The sequence below is a fragment of the Lonchura striata genome, unplaced genomic scaffold (genome assembly GCF_046129695.1).
Source record: "Lonchura striata isolate bLonStr1 unplaced genomic scaffold, bLonStr1.mat Scaffold_85, whole genome shotgun sequence".
Classification (NCBI taxonomy): domain Eukaryota; kingdom Metazoa; phylum Chordata; class Aves; order Passeriformes; family Estrildidae; genus Lonchura; species Lonchura striata.
The window spans coordinates 1,997,501-2,020,153 of NW_027461188.1; the positions used below are offsets into that span (position 1 = coordinate 1,997,501).

A 22,653-nucleotide genomic window follows, 5' to 3' on the forward strand; every position below is an offset into this window, starting at 1 on the left:
ATCCTCGTCCTCATCCTTCTTCTCCTCCTCCTCCTCTTCATTGTCCTCCTCCTCCTCATCCTCATCATCCTCCTTGTCCTTGTCCTCTCTCTTCTTCCTCCTATTCCTCCTCCTCCTCTTCCACCTCCTCTTCGTCGTCGTCGTCCTCCTTGTTGTCCTCCTCGTCGTCCTCCTCATCCTCTTCCTCCGCCTCCTCCTCGTCCTCGTCCTCCTCCTTCTCCTCCTCCTCATCTTCCTCGTCCTCCTCGTCCTCCTCCTCGCCCTTCTCGTCCTCCTCGTCCTCCTCCTCATCTTCCTCCTCGTCGTCCTCATCGTCCTCCTCATCCTCCTCGTCGTCGTCTTCCTCCTCCTCCTGTCCTCCTCGTCTTCCTCGTTCTCCTCCTCCTTGTCCTCCTCATCCTCCTTATCCTCCTCATCCTCGTCCTTTTCCTCATCCTTGTCCTACTCCTCATCCTCCTCCTCCTTATCCTCCGCATCCTTATCCTCCTCATCCTTCTCATTGTCCTCCTCATCCTCATTCTCCTCATTCTCCTCCTCCTCATCCTCCTCCTCTTCCTCCTCCTCGTCCTCCCCATCCTGCTCATCCTCATCCTCCTCGTCCTTCTCCTCCTGGTCCTCCTCATCCTTGTCCTCCTCCTCTTTATTCTCCACCTTGTCCTCCTCCTCCTCCTGTTCATCTTCCTTTTCCTCCTCCTCCTCCTCCTCCTCCTCCTTGTCCTCTGCATCTTCATCCTTTTCCTCATCCTCATCCTTCTCCCCCTCGTCCTCGTCCTCATCCTTCTTCTCCTCCTCATCCTCCTCCTTGTTGTCCTCCTCCTCCTCATCCTCATTATCCTCCTTGTCCTTGTTCTCTCTCTTCCTCCTCTTATTCCTCCTCCTCATCTTCCACCTCCTCTTCGTCGTCGTCGTCCTCTTCGTTGTCCTCCTTGTCGTCCTCCTCATCCTCCTCCTCGTCCTCCTCCTCATCCTCCTTTTCGTCCTCCTCCTCGTCCTCCTCCTCCTCCTTGTTCTCCTCCTCATCCTCCTCCTCGTACTCCTCCTCGTCTTCCTCGTCCTCGTCCTCGTCCTCGTCCTCGTCCTCGTCCTTGTCCTCCTCCTCCTCCTCCTCCTCCTCCTCCTCCTCCTCCTCGACCTCCTCATCCTCCTTGTCATCTCCACCTTCATCCTTTTCCTCATCTTCATCCTTCTCGTCCTCATCCTCGTCCTCATCCTTCTTCTCCTCCTCCTCCTCCTCGTTGTCCTCCTCCTCCTCATCCTCATCATCCTCCTTGTCCTTGTCTGAAGAGAGCTTGGCAGAAGAATGGTTGTACAGCAGGGGACATGATACTGTAAAATTAATCCTAGTAGGGAGGGCTACGTGACTGCCGCAAGGTTCGCATGACCCTGAAGAGCAGATGGTGTGCAGAAAGCAGGATATTGAAACTGCTTGCTATGTAGAACTAGATAGAGAAGAACAGAGAAGTGCTAAGCTGTTCTAACTGCAAGGCCAGCTGGACAGGCAAGTATCAAACACAAAGATAGTTTTAAGATAACAATACAAGTCACATAGCAACCAATCATGAGCTTGGCTTTTGCAATATGTATGAGCTATCTAACGAACATATATAAACTGTGTAATCTGTCACAATAAACTGAGACTTGATGATCATGATAGCATGAGTCTTGTCTCCCGTGGCACCCTCCAACACAAGTGCCCCGGCAGTGGGAACCACAACTCATCAGGTTTGTGTCCTTTGCGCTCAGGGATGGTGACACTCGGAGGCACAGAAAGGTTTCTTGCCAACAAACACAAGTTGAACATTTGAACAGTTTAATAACCATCACAGCTCTTCCCTCAGCTCTCTGGGATGTCCCTGCAGCATCTGACATGTCCCCCACACCCAAGGCATTTCTGTAAAGGAACAGCTTCAGATAAAGACATAAGAAAAGGTAGTTCTTTGATATATATAAGCACAATAAGCATGTTGACTGATATGGTATTTATATTAACCTCTGAAAGACTGGGCAACTTCTGGAAGCTCAAAGCATGAAACCAGTCAGTTGAGAGGCACTTTAATGACCAGAAACCATCTGGTGAATGATCTGGGAGCAGCAGGAAGGACATAAATCCAGTTGGACTAGTGATGACCTTAGACATGGCCATTTAAACAGGAGAGCTGGAAACACCTGAAGGAAGAGGGAGAGGAAATAATAAACTGAATATTGGTGACACAAGTAGAAGGCAATGTCAGTATTTCTCCTCCTGCCAACAGTACACTTCTAGGAAATTCCTGTTCCAGGTGGGAAAACTTTGCCATTTCTTAAATATACTGAAGTAACCCAGATAATAAAAATTTGATTCCATAACATGAAATGTATGAGTATTAACATCTGGGCCCCTTTCCAGGCAGACATCAGCTGTGTGCCCATGAACAGGCAGTGCCACTTGTGCCCTGAGGTGCTGAGCTGGGACTGGATCTCTCAGAGAGGAGCTGAGGGAGAGCAGAGCACCTTGCAAGCTGCAGGTCCCTGCCAGCCCCGCAGGGCTCCTGTGCCATCAACATCTGCTCTGCTCCAGTCTGGAACAGGGCCCAGCACAGTGCTGGGATCATCAGAGAGCTGAGGTGTGAGCTGGAATTCCATGCCCTCCCCATGGCGCAGCAGCCCTGCATTTCCCTGCTCCAGCCTTGGTCTCCAGCACAGCCATGGAGGCTCTTTGGGCTCCTGAGTGTTCCTGCAGCCCCCAAGGGCAGCTGAGCTCTGCCTTGGGCACAGGCAGCCCTGGCCAGCGCAGGCCATGCTCAGCAATTCCTTGTCTGTGCCCGGCCTTGCTGCCAGCCCCGGCAGTGGCTGCGTGGCCCCTCTGTGGCCCTGTGCTGGCCCAGCCATGGTGCCACAGCCCCTGTGCAGCCCAGCCCAGGACAGGAGCATTGCGGCTGGGAACGGCCCCTGTGCCGTGGGGCCCTGGGCAGCCTTGGGGCTCTGTGCCCCATGGCCTCCCTGCTGGGCAGCCTCTGCCAGCTCCTGCCGAGCCCGTGGCACCTGTGGGGCTGCACAGACAGCCCTGCCCGGGCTCTGCCGGCCTCGGGGCCAGCAGAGAGGCGGCCAGGGCTGGCCATGGCCGGGAACAGGCCCTGAGCCCCGCAGGAGGATGGAGCTGGGCCACAGCCAAACTCAGCCCAGGGCAGAGCTGGGCTCAGCAGCCAGGGCTGCCCAGGGCTGGCACAGACAGAGGCTGGCGCTGACAAATGTCCTGGGCCCCTCCCTGCTCTGTCCATGCCCCAAGGGCACAGAGCAGCCTCCTCTCTCGGGCTCTTCCCTGTTTTCAATGCCTGCCCAGGCGCTGGCCCTGCCCCACAAGGCCTGGGCTGAGTCCTGCCCCTGCCCGCTCAGCCAGGCTGAGATGGACACTGATGGTTTCTGTGCCAGGCTCTCCCAGCCCAGCCCAGCTCCCTGCCAGCTCTGCCAGCTGCCCTGAGCTCTGGGCAGCACCAAGGGCCTCTCCCCAGCACAGCCCAGCCGGCTCTGGCCCCACAGCTCTGCTCAGCCCAGGCTGCTCTGGGCACTGCCCCACGGCCTCAGCCCCTGCCAAGGGCACAGCAGCAGCTGCAGCTCAGCCAGGACTCAGCCCCACCATGGGGGAAGGGGCTTGGCCAAGGCCAAAGGAGCTCCCTGGCTGCCCTGCTCCCCTCTGCCTGAGGTGCTGAGAGCTCTGCAGCCCCTCCTGCCATCCCATCTGCCCAGGCCAGCACAAGAGCCCCGGCCCTGGGGCCCTCCAGAGCTGCTCCTGCTCCAGGCCCAGGGCCCATCCCAGAGCTGGGGCAGCCACAGAGCTGTGCCCATTTCTGCTCATTGCTGCTCTGATGGGGATGGATCCTCAGCCCCTTGGAGGTTGCTGATCAATTTTCCTACTCCAGAGGCCTCTTTTTTCTTGAGATCTTCGCTTCAGGAATTCAGTGAGAAAAGCTCATAAACATTTGTTCAAAACAAGAAAAGCCTCTGAGAACAATTGAAGTCTTCAGTTCTTCTGTGGTTAATTAGACAGATTTCAAAAGGGTACTTAAAGTGAATATACTGTTTTGAAAACAATGCAGGTCAGGTTGCTTTTGGTGTTGAGGAAATGCTGAAACCAGCCTGACTCATTTAATCTCCTCCTGGCCTGGCTGATCTCCCCTCTTTCCCCTTTCTCCCATTGGCTTTTGTCTCCCACCAGGCCCCCTGGTGAAGAGCCTGGCTCTGTGTTCTTCATCCCCTCCTCGCTGGCACTGCCAGGCTGGGATGAGGAGCCCCTCAGCCTTTCCTGCTCTGGGCTGGACAAGTCCAGCTCCCTCAGCCTCTGCTCACAGCCCAAGGGCTCCAGCCCCACCTTGGAGGCCCTTCCCTAAGCCTGCTCCAGCTGCCAGGCATCTTTCCTGCCCTGGGGAACTCAACCCAGGCCACAGGGACCTGGATAATCCACCTCCTTGACGTCCTGGTCACACAGCCCTGGCCCCTTGTTCCCATGTCAGGCTCTGGGGTGAATCCTGTGGAACATCCTTTGGTGGAGGCTGTGGCTCCAGGGGGACCGGGGGGATACCAGGGGACAGGGACCCTGCTGGGCGTGAACAGCATTGGACTTGTTGGGAGAAACTGTGAGGGGGAGCTGGGGCGGAGTGACCAACCCAGTGACCTCACACAGCTCTGCTGGGATGTCACACAGCCCCTCTGTGGTGTCTCAGCCCCTCTGTGATGTCACAGCCTAATCTCCAGTGTCACACAGATGGTCTCTGATGTCACAGCCAACTCTGTGATGTCACAGTCTGCTCTGCAATTTCAAAGCTCTTTCCTGTCATGTCAAAGCCTCTCTGTGATGTCACAGAGATGGCCTATGATGTCATAACTTCTTGATGACATCACATTAACCACTCTATGATGTCATGGACCATTCTGTCATAGATCACTCAGGCGATGTCATAGATCACTCTGTTACCTCATCTTACCAGATGATAAATTGTTTCCACCAGGTGAGCTAACACCTGGAGCTTGTTCTCCAACACCCCAGGCCTACGGAAACCATACAATGCCCATTGTGGGAGAAGGGGAACTGGAAGTTCACCAGCTTCAGTGTCCTGCCAGCTCAGCCAGGCCCACGGGAACATTGGGGTCCACGACCACCGGGGACCACCAGGACAGAAGAACACATGGGTAAAGGGGAGGGGAAATACGTTAATGATTCTGGGGAAATGATTATCAGATGTGTGTTTAGTCCAGCACAATCAATGAATATGTGTGCAAAATAGAGAATACGAACAGGAATTTTCCTGTACTCAGCATGCTCAGCTTTGGGAGGAGCTATCCCCCGTGCATCCAGCCGAATAAAGAATGCTGCTTCTTAATGCTGCACTGGTGTTAAGGAGTTTTCTATTTTACCCAATTTTTGGGAACACTCCACTTCCAAGGAAAGCTCTGTCTGCTGCTGCTCACAAACAGAGAAGGGCTGGTGGCAGCTGTGGGTTCGGAGGCTGCCTGGGGCACAGTGGCCATGAAATAATCAAGTTTTCAATGATCTGTGACAGAAGGAGGGGCAGCAACAAAACTTCCACACTGGAATTAGGCAGGGCAGACTTTGGCCTATTTAGGATGCAGATTTGGGGAGTACTGAATCAGGTACGGATTTTTTTAAAGGAAACAGCCCTTAAAAACAAAGGGGGCCAGGGAGGATGGACACATTTCCAGAAAGTAATCTTAAGGGGGAAGGAGCAGCCTGTCCCAGTGGGGCAAAAGATGAGCTGGTGATTAAAATGACTGTCCTGACTGCCTGTGGAGCTTTTGTGGGAACTCAGGGGCAAAAAAGGACCAGCAGCTCAGGAAGTGTTTAAGGATGTTGTTAGGTCATTCAGAAAGAGAAGTTGAGAGGTGAAAGCTCAATTAGAACTTAACCTCTCAGCTTCTGTAAAAATAATAAAAACTGTTTTTATAAAAAAATTTATAGCAAAAGGAGGGGGAAGGAGAACCTCTACTCTTCATTGGATGCAGTGGAGAATATAGTAACTGAAGATAAGGAAAAGGCCAAACTACTTAACATCTTGTTTGTCTCGATTTTCAACATATGGACAGGTTGTCCTCAGAACAAGAATTCTCCTGAACTGGTAGATGGGGACAGGGAGCAGAACAGCCCCCTGTAATCCAGGAGGAAGCAGCTGGTGACCTGCTGAGCCACTCAGATCCTCACAGGTGTATGGGATCAGATGGGATCCATCCTAGGGGGATGAGGGAGCTAGCGGATGAGCTCCCCAAGCTGCTCCCCATCATTTACCATCAGTCCTGGCTCGCCAGGGAGGTCCCAGAGTACTGGAGGTGCCAGTGTGAGCCCATCCCCAGGAAGGGCTGGAAGGAGGACCTGGGGAGCTCCAGGCCTGTCAGCCTGACCTCGGTGCCCGGGAACAGATCACCTTGAGAGCCACCACAGGGCACCCACAGGATGGCCGAGGGGTCAGAGCCAGCCAGCGTGGATTTAGTGGGGCAGGTCCTGCCTGAGCAACCTGATCTCCTTTTATGACCAGGTGACCCACCTGTGGATGTGGGAAAGGCTGTGGATGTGTCCATCTGGACTTCAGAAAAGCCTTCGACACTGACAGCATTCCCTGGAAAAGCTGCAGCCCACGGCTTGGGCAGGTTCCCTCCTGGCTGGGAGATGGAAGAGCTGGCTGGAGGCTGGGCCCAGAGAGGGGTGGGGATGGTGCTGCACCCAGCTGGTATCCAGTCTCTGGCGCTGTCCCCAGGGATCTGTGTTGGGCCCAGTCCTGTTTAACATCTTCACCGATGATCTGGGGGAGGGGATCGAGCACACCATCCCCAAATTTGCAGGTGACACCAAGCTGGGTGTGAGTGTGGATCTGCTGGAGGGCAGGACAAGAAGACACAGCCTTCAGCTGCACCAGGGGAGGTTTGGGCTGGACAAGAGGAAGAAGTTCTTCACAGAAAGGGTGAGTGGGCATTGGAATGGGCAGGCCAGGAGGGAGGTGGCAGAGTCACTGTCCCTCTCCAGTGGCACTCAGTGGCATGGTCTGGGTGACAAGGCGGTATTAGGGCATTGGCTGGACTTGATGATCCCAAAGGTCTTTTCCAGCCTGTTTGATTCTGTCATTCTGTGATGATTGGGACACTCTGGGGCCATTGTGACACTGCAGGGCCTCGTGGAATTAAGAGGACTATGGTGACACTGTACAGCCCCATAGAACCAGGGCTCCATTGTGGTGCTCTGGGGCCCAATGGAACCAGGGAGTGTCTGTGACACTGGGTCCTGGTGGAACCACAGTGGCCATGGTGACACTGCGGGGCCTCGTGTGACCGAGGGGTTTCACCACTGTGACACTGCCAAACCAAGGAGAGCATTGGGAGAGTCCAGGGCCCAGTGGAACCAAGGGGCCCTTCTGACACTGCGGGGCCTCATGGAACCAAGGGGACATTGTGACACGGCAGGACCTTGTGTAACCAAGGGGCCACTGTGACACCCTGGGGCCTCAGGGAATCTGGAAGGCCGTTGTGACACTGTGTGGCCTCGTGGAAACAAGGAGTCCATTGTGACACTGAGGGGACTTGTGGAACCACAGAGAGCATTGTGACAGTGTGGGACCTCATGTGACCATGGGGCCTTTGTGACACCCTGGGGCCCCATGGAACCAAGGGGCCACTGTGAAACTGTGGCACCAACGAGAACATTGTGACACTGTGGAGCACCATGGAGCCAAGGAGTCCATTGTCACATTTTGGGGCCCATGGAACCAAGGAGACCAGTGTGACAGTGCAGGGCCTGGTGTAACGAAAGGGACATTGTGACACTGAGGGGCCCCTTGGAACCAAGGACATCTTTGCAGATGACACCCAGCTGGATGTGAGTGTTGATCTGCTGGAAGGTAGGAGGGCTCTGCACAGGGCCCTGGACAGGCTGGATACAGGGCCCAATCTAACACGGTGAGGTTTAACAAGTCCAAGTGCCGGGTCCTGCACTTTGGGCACAACAACCCCTGCAGCGCTACAGGCTGGGGACAGAGGGGCTGGACAGCAGCCAGGCAGAAAGGGACCTGCAGGGACTGATGGACAGCAGGCTGGACATGAGCCAGCAGAGTGCCCAGGTGGCCACGAAGGCCAATGGCTCCTGGCCTGGATCAGGAATGGTGTGGCCAGCAGGAGCAGAGCTGCTGTGCCAGCACTGATCTGCCCCCAGCTCTGCACACAGACATTGCTGCTGCAGCTTCAGAGAAGGCAACAAAAGGGCATCTCTGCAGAAAACTCTGCTGGGAGATCCTTGAGTTCCTTGAAAGCCATCAAGAGCGCAGCCCCCCATTTATACAGTCTGTGGCCACAGGGAAGATGGAGTGAAACAAAATGAGACATGGCGCAGGGAATGGCTTTTTTTTTGTGGACAAGATTAAAAAAGGAAAACAAAGAAAAAGAACCTCCACAATGAAACCAAAAAGAAATATCAAAATGATTTTTAGTACAGGTAATTTGCAGAAATTGGACAGCAGTTTAATGTCCCTGGAAGCATCCAGTCATCAGTTTCCTCATGGCAGCCTTGAGCTCCTGGTTCCTCAGGCTGTAGATGAAGGGGTTCAGGGCTGGAGGCACCACTGAGTACAGAACTGACAGGGACAGATCCAGGGATGGGGAGGACATCGAGGGGGGCTTCAGGTAGGCAACTGTGCCAGTGCTGATGAACAGAGAGACCACGGCCAGGTGAGGGAGGCAGGTGGAAAAGGCTTTGTGCCGTCCCTGCTCTGAGGGGATCCTCAGCACAGCCCTGAAGATCTGCACATAGGAGAAAACAATGAACATGAAACAGCCAAAATATAGAAGAGCACTTAGGACAATAAGCCCAACTTCCCTGAGTTTGGAGTGTGAGCAGGAGAGCTTGAGGATCTGTGGGATTTCACAGAAGAACTGGCCCAGGGCATTGCCGTGGCACAGGGACAGGGAAAATGTATTTCCCATGAGCATGAGAGCAATGAGAAAGGCACTGGCCCAGGCAGCTGCTGCCATGTGGGCACAAGCTCTGCTGCCCAGTAGGGTCCCGTAGTGCAGGGGTTTGCAGATGGACACGTAGCGGTCATAGCACATGATGGTCAGGAGGGAAAACTCTGCTGAGATGAAGAACAGAAGGAAAAAGAGCTGTGCAGCACATCCTGTGTAGGAGATGTTCCTGGTGTCCCAGAGAGAATTGTGCATGGCTTTGAGGACAGTGGTGCAGATGGAGCCCAGGTCGCTGAGGGCCAGGTTGAGCAGGAAGAAGAACATGGGCGTGTGCAGGTGGTGGCCGCAGGCTACGGCGCTGATGATGAGGCCGTTGCCCAGGAGGGCAGCCAGGGAGATGCCCAGGAAGAGGCAGAAGTGCAGGAGCTGCAGCTGCCGCGTGTCTGCCAGTGCCAGCAGGAGGAAGTGGCTGATGGAGCTGCTGTTGGACATTTGCTGTGGCTGCACATGGGCACCTGTTCATGGAGAAAGGACAGGGACAAGTCAGAAGAGGCTGCTTGGAGCCAAACCTGGGCCATTCCCTGCAGCCTGTCGTGCTGGAACTCACCCACCCTTGTTCCTGCTCTGGGAAAACCTTCACCCAAGTCCCTGCCTGAGCTCCAGTTGTGCTGGCTGAGTGTGCCAGGAGCAGCCAGGGCTGTGCGTGAGGGATCTCAAGGAGCCGTCCCTGCCCTGCTGCCCTGGGTTTGTGGCCATGTAGCAGAGGGACAAGGGTGGATATTCAGGATTTGTCAGGGGAATCACTCCTACTGCAGAAAAGCTTGGTAGCATCTGCATTCAGACTTCTAAAGGAATCTCACTTTATTTCTAATGGAAATCGATGGCAGGAGTCGGTTTTAGGAATTGTTTTCTTACCCACACACCATTCCTGGCTCTCTGAGGTCAGAAATCCCCAGCATTCCTGCTGCACTCAGAGTTTGCCACAGAGAGATGTGAGAGGCAAAGGATTCCCTGGGGCTGAGGGAAGGTGAGGGTCTGGATGGGCTTGTTCTCCCAGCACTGCTCTGCTCAGCCCCCTCTTCTTCCCTGAGCATCTCCCTGGGCCTGGACATCCCCTCCTGAGAGGTGCCTTCAGACTGACCAGCCAAAGTCACAGTTATGGAGTCTCTGTAAATGTTCAAACATTCCTTTGATGATCCTGTGTGTCCCTTTAAACTTAGAATATTTTTTTGTTCTGGGATTACAATTCCTGTTCTGCTTCTCTCATCCACCTGAGTCTGTAATCAAAACAGAAAAAAACCTCCTTGCAACAGTGTTAGAACATCAAGGTAAAAACCAGACCTTTATTGGAAGCTTCCAGGTCTCCCAGTGGGGATGGGGCACACCCAGCCCCTGATTTCAACCATTTATTAAGTTTGATTGATTAGGATTTTTAACAGGGGAATCCAGGAGAAGACTCCATTGCCCCAGTAGCCCACAAATAGGTCAATCCATTGGAGTAGGTCCAAGGGCTTCTTTGCCCCAATTTTTGTTATGACTGCTCACATTCTGTTCAAAATGCAAAATGTTCTTCTTTCAGGTCCGCTTCCTGATAATAAGGCTATACAGTATTTCAGGAATGTATTTAGACAGTCAGCTTATTGTTCTAAAATCTAAGAGCAACGTTAGGAAATGTACTAGAGTTAATTAAGGATTATAGTGATAGAAGTATATAATAGTAGTTTAATAGAGTTAATTAAGAATTTAATACAGTAAAGTAAGGATTATAATTTTAAAAGTATATAATAGTTCTTTACAGAGCTATGGCTATATGAAAAAATTATAAATAGCAAAAATCTTTCTGTCAGCAACCTCGTCTTTTCCATCCTGCTCCAAGCAGGAAATTGAATACACTCTCAGGAAAGCTCCCGATCTTTACAGCAATCCCAGCCTTACCTTCTTTGGGAAGTGTCCTCCGGAGCTGTGCCCAGGCTGGTCTGGAGCTGGGAGCAGCCCTGCCCCAGCCAGCCCCTCTCAGCAGCAGCACCTGCCCTGCTCAGGGTGGCTCCTTCCCCCCACAGCTCCTGGCCAGCGCTGGGAGCAGCTCCAGGGCCGGCTGAGAGCTGTCCCTGGCAGGCAGCAGAGTCCCTGGCCCAGCACAGCGCCCTGGGCTGCAGGACCCTGCTCTGCAGGACAGCCCTGGGCACCCCTGGCTGCTCTGCAAAGGAGATGAGCAGAGAATGCACTCACAGGGTCTGTGGGCATTGGCATTTTCCAGCTTTAGGAGATCTCTCCCGGACCTGCAGCTGCATTGTCCTGCAGCCAGAGGTTCCTGTGCCAAGGGCTGGCAGTGATTCTGCCCCAGGCACTTCTCAGCCCCTTCCCAGCCCTGACTGATTGAAGCTCTCTGTGCCTCTGTGCTGTGCCCGCGCTGGCTGCAGGCAGTGCCCCAGCCCTGCTGGGCTGGCAGAAGAGCTGCTCAGCAAGAGAAATGTGCTTTTGAAGCTCTCCTTGCTTACCAGGATCACCCTCTGTGCCAGGAGCCCGGCCCAGCTCAGCTGCACAGACACAGCACAAGGACTTTAATGACCCTCTGGGGCTTTGTGCTCAGGCTCTGAACATCAGGCCCTGAGAGGGAGCTGCAGAAACCTCTCCAGAACTCCAAGTCAGAATCCAGCTCCAAAGTTTCTTGGACTTTTAATGGGTCCCACTGAGGGACACGACTGAGAAAGTGTCCCTAGGCCCCAGGCAGAGCAGAGAACTGGAGGCACTGATGCCAGGTGGGGACAAAGAGAAGCCAAGTCTTGGTGCCCTGGGGCACAGCAGGGTCTGTGCCACCCAGGGCTGTGAGGAGACACCTTGTCCTGAGGCCCTGGGGCCTCCTGGCACAGCCCCAGCCAGGCTGGGCACTGTCAGCCCCTGCTCCTGCCCTCAGCATCCCCCCCATGCCCACATCCCAATGGCCTCAAGGATCTCCTGGAAGGAGTCCCTGGGGAGCCCTGGTCAGGAATGGCTCCTTCATGCTCCCAGAACTTCAGTTCTTTGCAAGTAATTGATATTTCCCATTTCATATAGACTCTGTGAGAGGTCTGTGCAATCATGGGCCCAATTATCTGCTTTAACAAGTCCCTTGAGAGCTTTGTACTGACACTTAGTGGGACTCATTAATGCTTTGAGATACTCAACTTTTTTAAGGTATTTTGGATTGTCCTTTCAAAACTGAGAGGTTTTTGTGCCGTTTTGAGTCTCTGAGAGGTTTTTGTGCAATCCTGGACTCCAATTCTCTCCTCCAAGGAGTCCATGAGGAGCCTGTGTTGGGGATGGACCTCAGTGGGTCCCATTAATGGTTGGAGATACTTTGGGGTTTTCTTCTGACTTGGACTCCTGGAAAGGTTTGTGCAATCTCCTCTCAGGCCCTGAGGTTCCAGGGCTCAGCTCCAAAGGCACCACGGGGCTCATTAAGATCAAGCAAGTCCTGACAAACCATGGCTCTGCTTTGATATCCCTCTTGTCTGGGGCAGTTCATCAGGAAGTTTCTGTAGTGGTTTTGGTTCACCAATTTGAGATTTCTTGGCCAATGCATTAATTAGTGTAGTGGGTTCAGTGTTGGCTAATTACCAGTGCACTCACTGGAATATACTTACTCATTTCCTGCTCTGAGATAGGATTAGGAGAAAGGCATAGTAGGCTCAAACTTTAAGAGTATAAGGAAAAGTTTGTTAAAAAAACTAAAAGAAAGAGTGATAAGGATCAGAACAAAACTTTCAGAACACGTCCCCTCTCCATACAACCCTTTCTTACATACTGATTATATAAAAAGACAAACCAAAAAATTTTCAATCACTTTTCCACCTCTAGAATAGTCTTTCTTTAGTTCACTTAGGGAGTGGAGTCTCTCTTTCTTGCTCTGGAGACTTCTCTACAAGAAAACAGTGCTCTTGCGGCTCTCAATTTCCACAAAGAGCAGCTGCCTGGAGAAATCTGCAATTTCGAAGTCCCTCACATTTTTTCACAGCTTTTCCCAAGGCTGTGTTTATGGGTCGTATCAGCGTATGAGTTATTGGTTTAAAGATGAGCTGTTTAAGAGCAACAGTTCTCTTAATCTCTTTCTGAAATCATCCTCATCTGTGGGAACAGAGGTCTTCTCTCCCTGGGGCACAGGGTCTCATCACTATGCTCTCTTTCTCTGTTGAAACATCTCATGAGATCACAGCTATTGCAATATTTGCTTAATTTAGCATGGAGACCATTAATGAAACAAGTCAACTCCCCATAGTTTTCAATGCGTTATAGGGAAAAAGAGAGTCTGATGTATCAATGACATCCTTCTCCACAGCTTTAGCAGAGAATTCCAGCCCCAAGATCAAGGCATCTCCTCATCCCTCCCATCTGGGTCTCAACTTCCTCTTCCCTGCCCTCGGTGTGTCCATGTTGCTCCTCTGTGTGCCTGCCCTGTGTCCTTTTCTCTCACTGGAGGGAGGATGGCAGCACTGTCAGAGTCAATATCTCCCGGGGCTGCAGATGGTTCCGTGAGCCCGGCCGGGCTCGGTGCTTGCGGCCGGAGCTGTTTTGCCATGGAGGTTTCTGCAGCGGCTGCGCTGGGGCTGTGTCAGGCTGGGCCGCGCTGGGGCAGGGCCAGGATCTCAGCAGCCAGGCCAGAGCGCAGCAGCAGCACGGCCGGGGCCGATGGCTTCTCCTGCCCTGCCCGCCGGCTGCGGGCGAAGCCCAAGGGCGGCAGAGCCTTGGCCGAGCCGGCCCGGCCCGGGGCTGCTCCTGGGGCCCGGCGGATCCTGGCCGGGCCCGGGCTGGCGGCGGGGCAGGGCTCGGCAGGGCCAGATGTCAGCACCCGCAGCCACGGCCCGGCCTCGGCCCCGCGGCCTCCCCTGCCCTGCCCGGCAGCCGATGGCGCCTGGCGGCTCCCTGGGAAGGGGCCCGGCCCCACGGCAGGAGCCGCCCGGCCCCACGGCCGAGACGGGGCTGGGCCGGCCTCGGCACCTCTGTGGGGCCAGAAGGGAGAGAGACCCAGCCAGGCTTTCTCATCTCTAACTTGTGTCTGCACAGAGGCGTCTGCAGCTTCCTTAGTACTTTAACAGACTGTCAGCTCTCAAAGCTAATTACTGATTGGTTTTTGTCAGACACAGAGGAAACTGCTAGAAGCTTCTCCCAGGACATCCCTTCCGTGATGCAAAACCACCATGGCAGCACAGAGCACAGAGCTCCTTTGTCCATATGTAGTGGCCATGTGCCCAAGGGCTCAGAACCCCTCCTTGGGAGATCTCTGGGCCCTCTCCAAGGTGTTTTCAAATGAAAACATTCAGCTCAGAGTCTAAGAAAATCACCAGATGACAGGGCCAGCATGACCTGTCTGTCCTGGCTACTTTTGTGTAGGAGCATCCTTGGATCTACGGAAATTGGGAGGCCAAATTCTAATTTTGGCCATGGTCCCTGGACATGAAGGCCGGTTCTTTACCACAGGAATGAAGGAACAGTGTGTCAATGTTTCCTGGGGGAATGAGAGGTGACCACCAGAGGACAAGGACAGCCAGAGCTTGCAGGCTTCCAGGAGGCCCTGAGGTGTCACAATGCCCCCTTGGTGACATGAGGCCCTGAAGGGTAGGAATGGTCTCCATGGTTCCATCAGGCCCCACAGAGTCATAATGGTCTCTGGGTCCATGATGCCCCGCGGTGTCACCATGGCCCCTTGGTTCCATGAGGTGCCACAGTGTCACAGTGATCTCCATGGGAAGGAAAGAACTGAGCCCCAGTGTGGCAGGGGCAGCCACCTGAGGCCAAGGCCAGGCAGACTTGATGGTACTGGCAGATTTTGTCTGGGAGCAACCCTTGGATATAGGGAATTTTATAGGTGGAATCCAAATTTTAGACATGGACACTTGGAGGAGGATGGTTCTTTCCAAAGGAAGGAAAGCACGGAACACCAGCGTTAGAGGGGCAGATGAAAGGCGGCCACCAGGGGCCAAGGGCAACCAGACCTCTCTTTCCTGGTAGCTTTTGTCTGAAAGCAACCCTTGGATATAGGGAATTTGGGAGTTGGAAGCCCAATTCCCGCAATTTCTGCATAGATAAGGACGGTTATTTTTTCCATAGGGAGGAAAGCACTGTTGTGTTCTGCTGCAGCAAAAGGCACAACAACTGCCCCAGGCCCCAGAGTCTCAGACCTCAGGCAGACACCAATGACCAACAGGGAAAGGAAGGCAACAGGACAGGTCTTGGTTTAGAAAACTGAGGATTCTTCATTTTCCCAGGGACATACACAAGAAACGAGGTGGTAGGGTCAAGACTTTTATATTACAGGGTAGGGGTGGAGTTTAGGATCAAGGTCCAATATTAAGAGGAGCAGGAGACTGCAAAGGGGTGGATCGAGGAGGACAATCAATGGAAAAAACTACAATGGGGACATTGCAGCACAATTTAAGCCAATAAGGGTACAGAAAAATAAGAACATTCTGGGGCCATTCCTCATTTGATCAGATAGGGTAGAGTGTCTTTTCCCAGGTTTTCAAGGGCACACCCCACAGCGTGGAGGGGTGGAATCTTCTTTAAGTCACGCTCTCGCCGGATGCTGTGTCTGGGTAAAATTCCCACCTCATTGGGCAGGGGCACTCTACACCTTTGGTGCCATTATTTCTTTCTCCAGCTGTTTTATGCAATGAAATAAAACTCCAGCATCTGTGGAACCACCCTTCAATCCTTCCCTGGCTACTCCTGTTCTGTCCTCAGTCTGCACACAACTGAGCCCAGAGCCTGCAGCCTCTACGTGTTCGTTATGTGATGAAGCCTTCAAACCCCATCTTGGGAGATATTTGGGTCCTCCCCAAGGTCTGTGAAAATGGAAAAATAGTTATCAAAGTTATTTTCTCCCAAGTCTAGCAGTGACAGAACAATGGTCAATATCTTTAAACTGAATGAGAGTGCATTTAAATTTGTTAGAAGGAGGAAATATTTACAGTGATGAGAGTGGCACAAAATGGCAAATGTTTTTCCAGAGAAGTGGATTTCCCATCCCAGGAATGCTCAAAAATCAGGGAGTGTGTGCAACCTGACCCAGTGAAATCCCCTCCCCTCCCCAAGGATGGAATTCCTGTTGTGTGGGTTCTTGGATGTGCTGGGTGCCCTCACAACAGTTCTGGCCAAAATGTCTGCTGAGGGCAGCCAGGCTGCTGCAGGGCAGTGACCTCACAGCCATCACCATGGCAGCCCTGTCCCCTGGGCCTGGCTCTCCCCTTTCCTCTGCCCCTGCCTTGTCTCTGCTGGCATGAAGAGTTTGTTGATAATATCTTGTCCCCAAGGTGCTGGGCCAATGGCTTCCCCGTCAGGCTCCTGGAGCAGAAGTGGCTTTTCAGAGCCCAGCCAGAAATGAGCCCTGAGGCAGCAGCTCTGCAGCGCTGGCCACCAGGCTGGGTTGCAAGGGAGGCTTCTTGCCATGCCCTGCAAACAGCTGCTGCTGCCAAGGTGCCTTTGGTGCCTCGGGCTGTCCCTGGCACAGCTCCCAGCACGGCACTCTGCCCTTGTGCCCGAGGCCTTCCCTGTGCTGGGGCTGGCCTGGGGCTGTTCCTGCAGCGGGACCTGCCCTGCTCCTGGCACAGGAAAGGCAGTTCCTGCTGGAGCAGGAGGCGCTGCCTGCAATGGGCTCAAACAACTCCAGCAAGGCCCTCTTGACTTCAAAATTGCTTCCTAGTGCAGAATATCCTATAATTGTTATAGATTCTGGACGGTGGAGTAAATAACTCTGGTTAAGAGCTTATTATCTAATCATGATCTGATTGTATTTATATAAATATATCTGGTATTCCATCATTAATCCTGTAGAGAAAATTGCATTGACAAATTGTTCAATTCTATCCTGTCCAATCATTTATACATAAACCTTTGACAAATTCTGGGGCTGGGTGTGGATTCAGTCACTCCCCGTCTCTTCTCTTAAAAGGAATTGTAGAAGTCTGGAGGCCCTGCAGGGGTTTGAGGATCCATGGTGGCTGTTGGGTGTCATTTTTCCATCTCATGACTCAGCAGGAGTTTCTCCAATAATGAAATAAAGCTTTTGCCTGAAGCTCCCACTCTGCACATGACAGGAGTATGTGTGACATCCCGGCTCTTTGGCAGCCTGGGGACTCCTGGGATGTCACTGTGGAGCCCCCGTGAGTGCCTGTGACAGATCAGTGCCTTTGCAGCCCAAGGTTTCCTGGGATGTCACCATGGAATGGCTGTGACTGCCTCTGACCACACGGGTCTTGCCATCCCCAGAAACCCTTGAGAGGGCTCCATGGAGCCCCTGTCTCTGTGTGTGACACTCCAGCTCTTAAAAACAGCCTGGAGACTCTTGGAAAGTCCCCATGGAACCCCTCTGAGGGCCTATGACAAATCTCATCCTTACAAGGCAACCGTCCTCAGGAAACCCTGTTGCTTTGGTCAGTTCCCATGGCAACCATCCCCAGCCCCTATTGCTATGGTCAGTTTCCATCATAACCATCCCCAGCCCCTGTTGCTATGGTCAGTCCCTGGGCAGCTCCATGGAGACCCCATGCCAGGGGTGGTTGCCATGGACACCAGCTCAGGCCTGGAGCCCGTTGCCATGGCAACCATTGGCACTCCCATCCCCAGGGTCATGGATCCCAGAACCACAGAATTGGCTGAGCTGGGAGGAATCCATCAGGATCCTCGAGTCCAACTGCTGGCCCTGCACAGGACACCCCAACACTGCCAGCCTGGGCCTGGCAGCGCTGTCCAAACGCTGCTGGAGCTCAGAGAGCCCTGGAGCTGTGACCCTTCCCTGGGGAGCCTGGGCAGTGCCCCAGCAGCCTCTGGGCAAAAACCTTTTCCTGAGATCCAATGTAAGCCGGCCCCGACTCAGCTGCAGCCGCTCCCTCCACTCCTGTCCCTGGGCACCAGAGTGAAGAGGTTCCCTCAGCCCCAGCCAGGGACCCGCTCCCAAGGCTGCTGCCTTGGCTACCAGGGCTGGCACCAGCTGGGATGCTCGGTTTCCACGGGCTGGGGTTCAGGAATGGCATTTCTCAATTTCCTGCTCCTGCTAAAACCTTGCATGCACTCATTGCCCTCCCACCTTCCATTGAATGAAAAAAGGGAAAGATCTCAGGCTGGGATAAGAACAATTTACTGGGAATAGCAACGAGATGAGGAACAAACAGGAATAGAAAAAAAATTGACAACAGAAGGGATAAGAAAACTATTTACAGGGAAAACTACATCACCATCAATTGTATCTTCCTGGCCACGTGTTTCCTCCTGCATGGAAAGGACACCCGTCTCCTCAGGGAAAGACAGAGAGAGTCCCTTTCCTGCCCCTGGCAATGACCTGAGGTGGGAGTGAATGTAGTGACAGGGCCATGGCCAGACCCTCATGTTCTTCAATCCCACATCAGGTCATTGGTAGGGGCAAGAAAAGGGACATATGTCTTCCCAGCATGGATCACAGGGAACATGGATCACCAGGGCTCTTCCCAACATTGTCCTCCAATGGGGAATGAAGATGGATCAGTGCACAAAGTTCTTCCTGCAGCTGGGGAATTTTCAGGACTTCCCTTACCAGTGGCTCCGTTGGTGTTTGGTCAAGTGAGAGCTCCAGGTGAAGCTCTTCCCACACTGGGGACACAAGTAGGGCCTCTCCCCAGTGTGGATGCGTTGGTGGCTGACAAGATGGGAGTTCTGCTTGAAGCCCTTACCACAGTCGGGGCAGAGGAAACGCCTCTCCTCGGAGTGAACCCGCTCATGCAGGAGGAGATTTGAGCTGCTGTGAAACCTCTCCCCACAAGTGGGGCACATGTAGGGCCTCTCCCCAGTGTGGATGCGCTGGTGCATGATGAGGTGGGAGTTTTGCTTGAAGCCCTTCCTGCAGTAAGGGCAGCGGAAGGGCCTCTCATCCGTGTGAATCTGCTGATGTACAAGGAGACTGGAGCTGCTGTGAAACCGCTTCTGACACTTGGGACACTCATAGGGCCTCTTCCCAGTGTGGATGCGTTGGTGGCGGACAAGGGCAGAGCTGCAGCTGAAGTCCTTCCCACATTCCCCACACTCATAGGGCCTCTTCCCAGTGTGGATGCGTTGGTGGCGGACAAGGGCAGAGCTGCAGCTGAAGTCCTTCCCACATTCCCCACACTCGTAGGGCCTCTCCCCAGTGTGGATGTGTTGGTGGCTGAAAAGGGCAGAGCTGCAGCTGAAGCCCTTCCCACATTCCCCACACTCGTAGGGCCTCTCCCCAGTGTGGATGCGTTGGTGCCTGATGAGGTGGGAGCTCCAGCGGAAGCCCTTCCCACACTCCCCACACTCGTAGGGCCATTCCCCGGTGTGGATCATCAGGTGTCGTTTCAGATTATTGATCTGCCTGAAGCTCTTCCCACACTCTGAGCACTCGTAGGGCTTCTCCCCATCATGCTGCTGCTCAGGGACCACCAGCTCCGAGCTCTGCCTGGAGCTCTGGCTGAAGCTCTGTCCACCTTCCTGGCCCAGAGTGGGTCTTTCCTCCTCAGAGCACCCTGGGTTGGGCTTGCAGCCCCTCCTCCTGTGGTGTCGCTGGGGATTTTCCTCCCTGTTGGATTCCTGCGCTGTGGAGTTGCTTAAAACAGCTTCTTCCATAAGGTTCTGCTGCAGGGATTTATCCTTCCTGGTCTCCATCCTCAGCTCCTGCTCTGGGGTAGGAAGGACAAAGAGAGGATGGTATTTGCCTCCATGCCACAGGGAAGGGCAAGGAGATCCCCCCAGGGCATCCCCAGCAGGAGGGCACCAGCAGCGGGGCTGTCCTGCAGCCGGGGGCTGTGCTGGGCTGGGAGATGGAGCAGGAGAGAGGGGGAAAGGGGCACTGACTTCCTCCTCACCTGCTTGTGGGTCCTGAGGCATCTTCCTCTTCCTCACAACCTTCTCCATGTGGCGAATGTTTGGGTATGGGAAATCCTGTTTTGGGAGGAAAACAAGTGATGAGCAAAGTGAGTTTTGTACTGGCTTCAAAGCAAACCAGGGGGAGAGTCTAGCCAGAATGACAATTGAATAAGAAAATTAAGATCAAAGCAATGATACAGAAACGCTGGTTTAAACTCACAGAATCAGGATATAACCTGACACGCCGTTGCTCAGGGTGGTGGTAGCTGTCTGATGAACTGGGGGCTGCAGTCCGGCTGGAGTGATGAACGTGATTCTGTCAAAGCAGTGATCCTGTAGAAGGGTCTGGTCTTCCTCTGAAGGTCCAGTGGTGCTTATGGAGCTCTTGTCCTCTGGGAATGCAGTAGGCAAGGTGGTCATGGTGTTGCAAGGGTGAGATTATATCCACATAGGAATGCTTGGTTCCTCCCCCTGGGCGGAGCATCCCACAATGGGATGATGTAATTTTATCAGTGCTGCAGTGACACTCAATGGCCCATTAACAGAAGATGGCCCCTGGAGAGCGTTATCAGGGCTGAGCCATGGAAGAGATAAAGAACACTGCCCCACCTGTTGATAACAGTTTATGGAGATGGTGACTGAAAACACTTTTGGTTACATCTGACACTGTAACCTGAAACAGTGAGGCAATCCCTGCTCGGGGTGGGGGGTGAACACCACCCCCCTTACCCAAACTGGCTCAGGTGTAAAACCCCCACCCTGGGAAGGCCACGCACACAGGGGACAATGTCACACTTGCCCCGCCCCATGGGATATTTCTGTCCCTGTCACTCCCTTGCTCTCCCCCCTTTTCTCTTTCTTTCCATCTCTCTGTACCTCACATGTACTGTTCAATAAAATCCACTTTGGATTTGGTCTTGTTAGCACCTTAATTGGGGCAGAGGCATCTCTCTAACAATTTTGTTAACCAGATTGCAACATTATTTTGGCAGAGTGACTTCAGGGCACTGTTGTCTGATCCCAAGTGCCTTTGACAACAGCCTGGTTCCCTCCTCTGAGGAGCTTGTGGCTCTTTCTGGAGGAAATCTTAGAAACTACAATGCAGCTTCCTCTTGAAATGAACAGGGTCTATGCCTTTATTAGTGTTCATCTCTTTATTAAAAAGTCAGCTCGGCGGGGGGGAGTTGTAGCTTCTTCTGGTAGCCGAAGGGTGAGAAGGCTGCAGAGTCTGTCCCTGGAGTCTCCGTGGCATGCTGGTAGCCAGAGGTGAAGAGGTGTCCAGTCTGTATCTGAAGTCCGAATCAGCAGAGCGTCCTCTCTCCTTTCCTCCTGGCACACTGGTAGCCGCAGGGTGGGGGGATGTGCAGAGCCTGCTGCCGAGGTCCAGCAGCAGCTATCCCTCTCCTTCCCTCCTGGTAACACCAGGAAGAGTGTCTGATTCCTTGTGCCTGCTTCCCACAGCCCAGTCCAATCTGGTTCTCTGCAGGTTATAGTGACAGGTTAAACACAGACTAGGGATGGGGTTCCCTTTTCCCCAACCAGCACACCCATCCAGCCCCCTCCACTGTGCCCCTCTTTTTCATTTTGGGGTGTTTTTCATCCCCAAAAACCCTCTCCCATGATTCCACTGGCTTATTTTGCATTCTAGTCCTAGTTTGGGTGGGGGTGTAGGTGATTCCCAGGAGCGATTAGCTAATTAACATTTCAATGTCAGTACTTAGTTCGAGCCAAGTGTCCCTGCCAGGCTGTTTTGTTCATAACACGCTGAGCAACTTTTGGGAGAACTTATGAGGAAAATTGCTTTTGTGGGTGGCCATTGTAAAGAAAATATTTTGTTGTCCTTCTCTGAAAAGTTTGTTAAAATCACTGGAGGAAAGGGAACAAATGATACCAACGAGACTGACAAGGATCATTCACCACGCGGTGAGGAACACAAGGCTACTAAAGTCCTACAAGAAGCCCAGCTCAAGTAGCTAAATTCCCAAATAACTCCTGAATTCACGGGCTTTTGGGGGAGAAGCATTATTTTCTTGGTCCCTCTCACCTTTGTGACAGCTACACAGACCTTTCCCTTCCTTTTAATAATCTGTATTGGGACAAATTTCGACTTTTCTTTAATCAGAACCTGCCAGCATCTGAGCTGGAACTGTGCTGGAACTGATGAAATTTGGAATTGCCACAGAATTGCCTCTGTTGTTGGTTTATTAATGTTTGGGATTTGTTTGCATTTTCAATACAAGTGACTTGTGGGAAGAGCAAATCTTCCTCAAGGCATTTTATGGAGGGTTAAATTTGATTTCTGCTGAGTTTGTTTTGTCCAGTGCTCAGAGGATGCTCAAGGGGTCTCTGGTTTTGGTTTGTCCCTAATTTTCTTCCAATTTGTCTTTATCACTTAAAAGCACTTGAAAAATAACTAAAATTGTTATTGACCAGAGATGTCAGAAGTCCCACCATTTAAGAGGTATTTGAGGTGGAATTTACTGTTTGGGAACATATTCTGGAGGATTTGTGGGATCTTGGGGGATATCTGGTAGTATTCTCCATATCTTTGCACTCCAAATAACAAGGTGGATTTGTCTGTCACCTCAAAATGACTGAATCCCACTGGAAACCCCTCAATCTAACCCCAAAATTGCTCAATCCCACCTCAAAATGGCTGGTTCCCACCTCAGCCCCATGCCAAAATTACTCAATTCACAGTCTCCAGGATGAGATGGGGTTGGAAGGAGATTGGGAGAAGTGAGATCCAAATTTGAGGTTGTGGGATCAGAATTGTGTGGGGCTGGGTGGTTGTGATTTATTTTGATAATAAATAAAACGATCAGAATTATTGATTTCTGTCCCATTCATTTTCTGTCAGTTCTGGTTTGCTTTTCAGAGTGCTGCCTTCTCACC

The 22,653-nt window shown here is 52.8% G+C and overlaps 2 protein-coding genes across 2 annotated transcripts in view; one reads left to right on the forward strand and one right to left on the reverse strand.

Annotated features, from left to right (window-relative positions):
- Positions 1–22,653, forward strand: part of LOC144248770 (uncharacterized) — a 261,668-nt gene that overhangs the window by 39,455 nt on the left and 199,560 nt on the right. The window lies entirely within an intron of this gene.
- On the reverse strand, positions 8,491–9,423 carry LOC110484125 (olfactory receptor 14A16-like). The gene has a single exon (XM_031507808.2). The coding sequence runs from the start codon at positions 9,421–9,423 to the stop codon at positions 8,491–8,493; it is 933 nt and encodes a 310-aa protein (XP_031363668.2).

Excerpts from the sequence above, each read along its gene's own strand:
- LOC110484125 (XM_031507808.2), bottom strand. The coding sequence starts at position 9,423 with ATGTCCAACAGCAGCTCCATCAGCCACTTCCTCCTGCTGGCACTGGCA.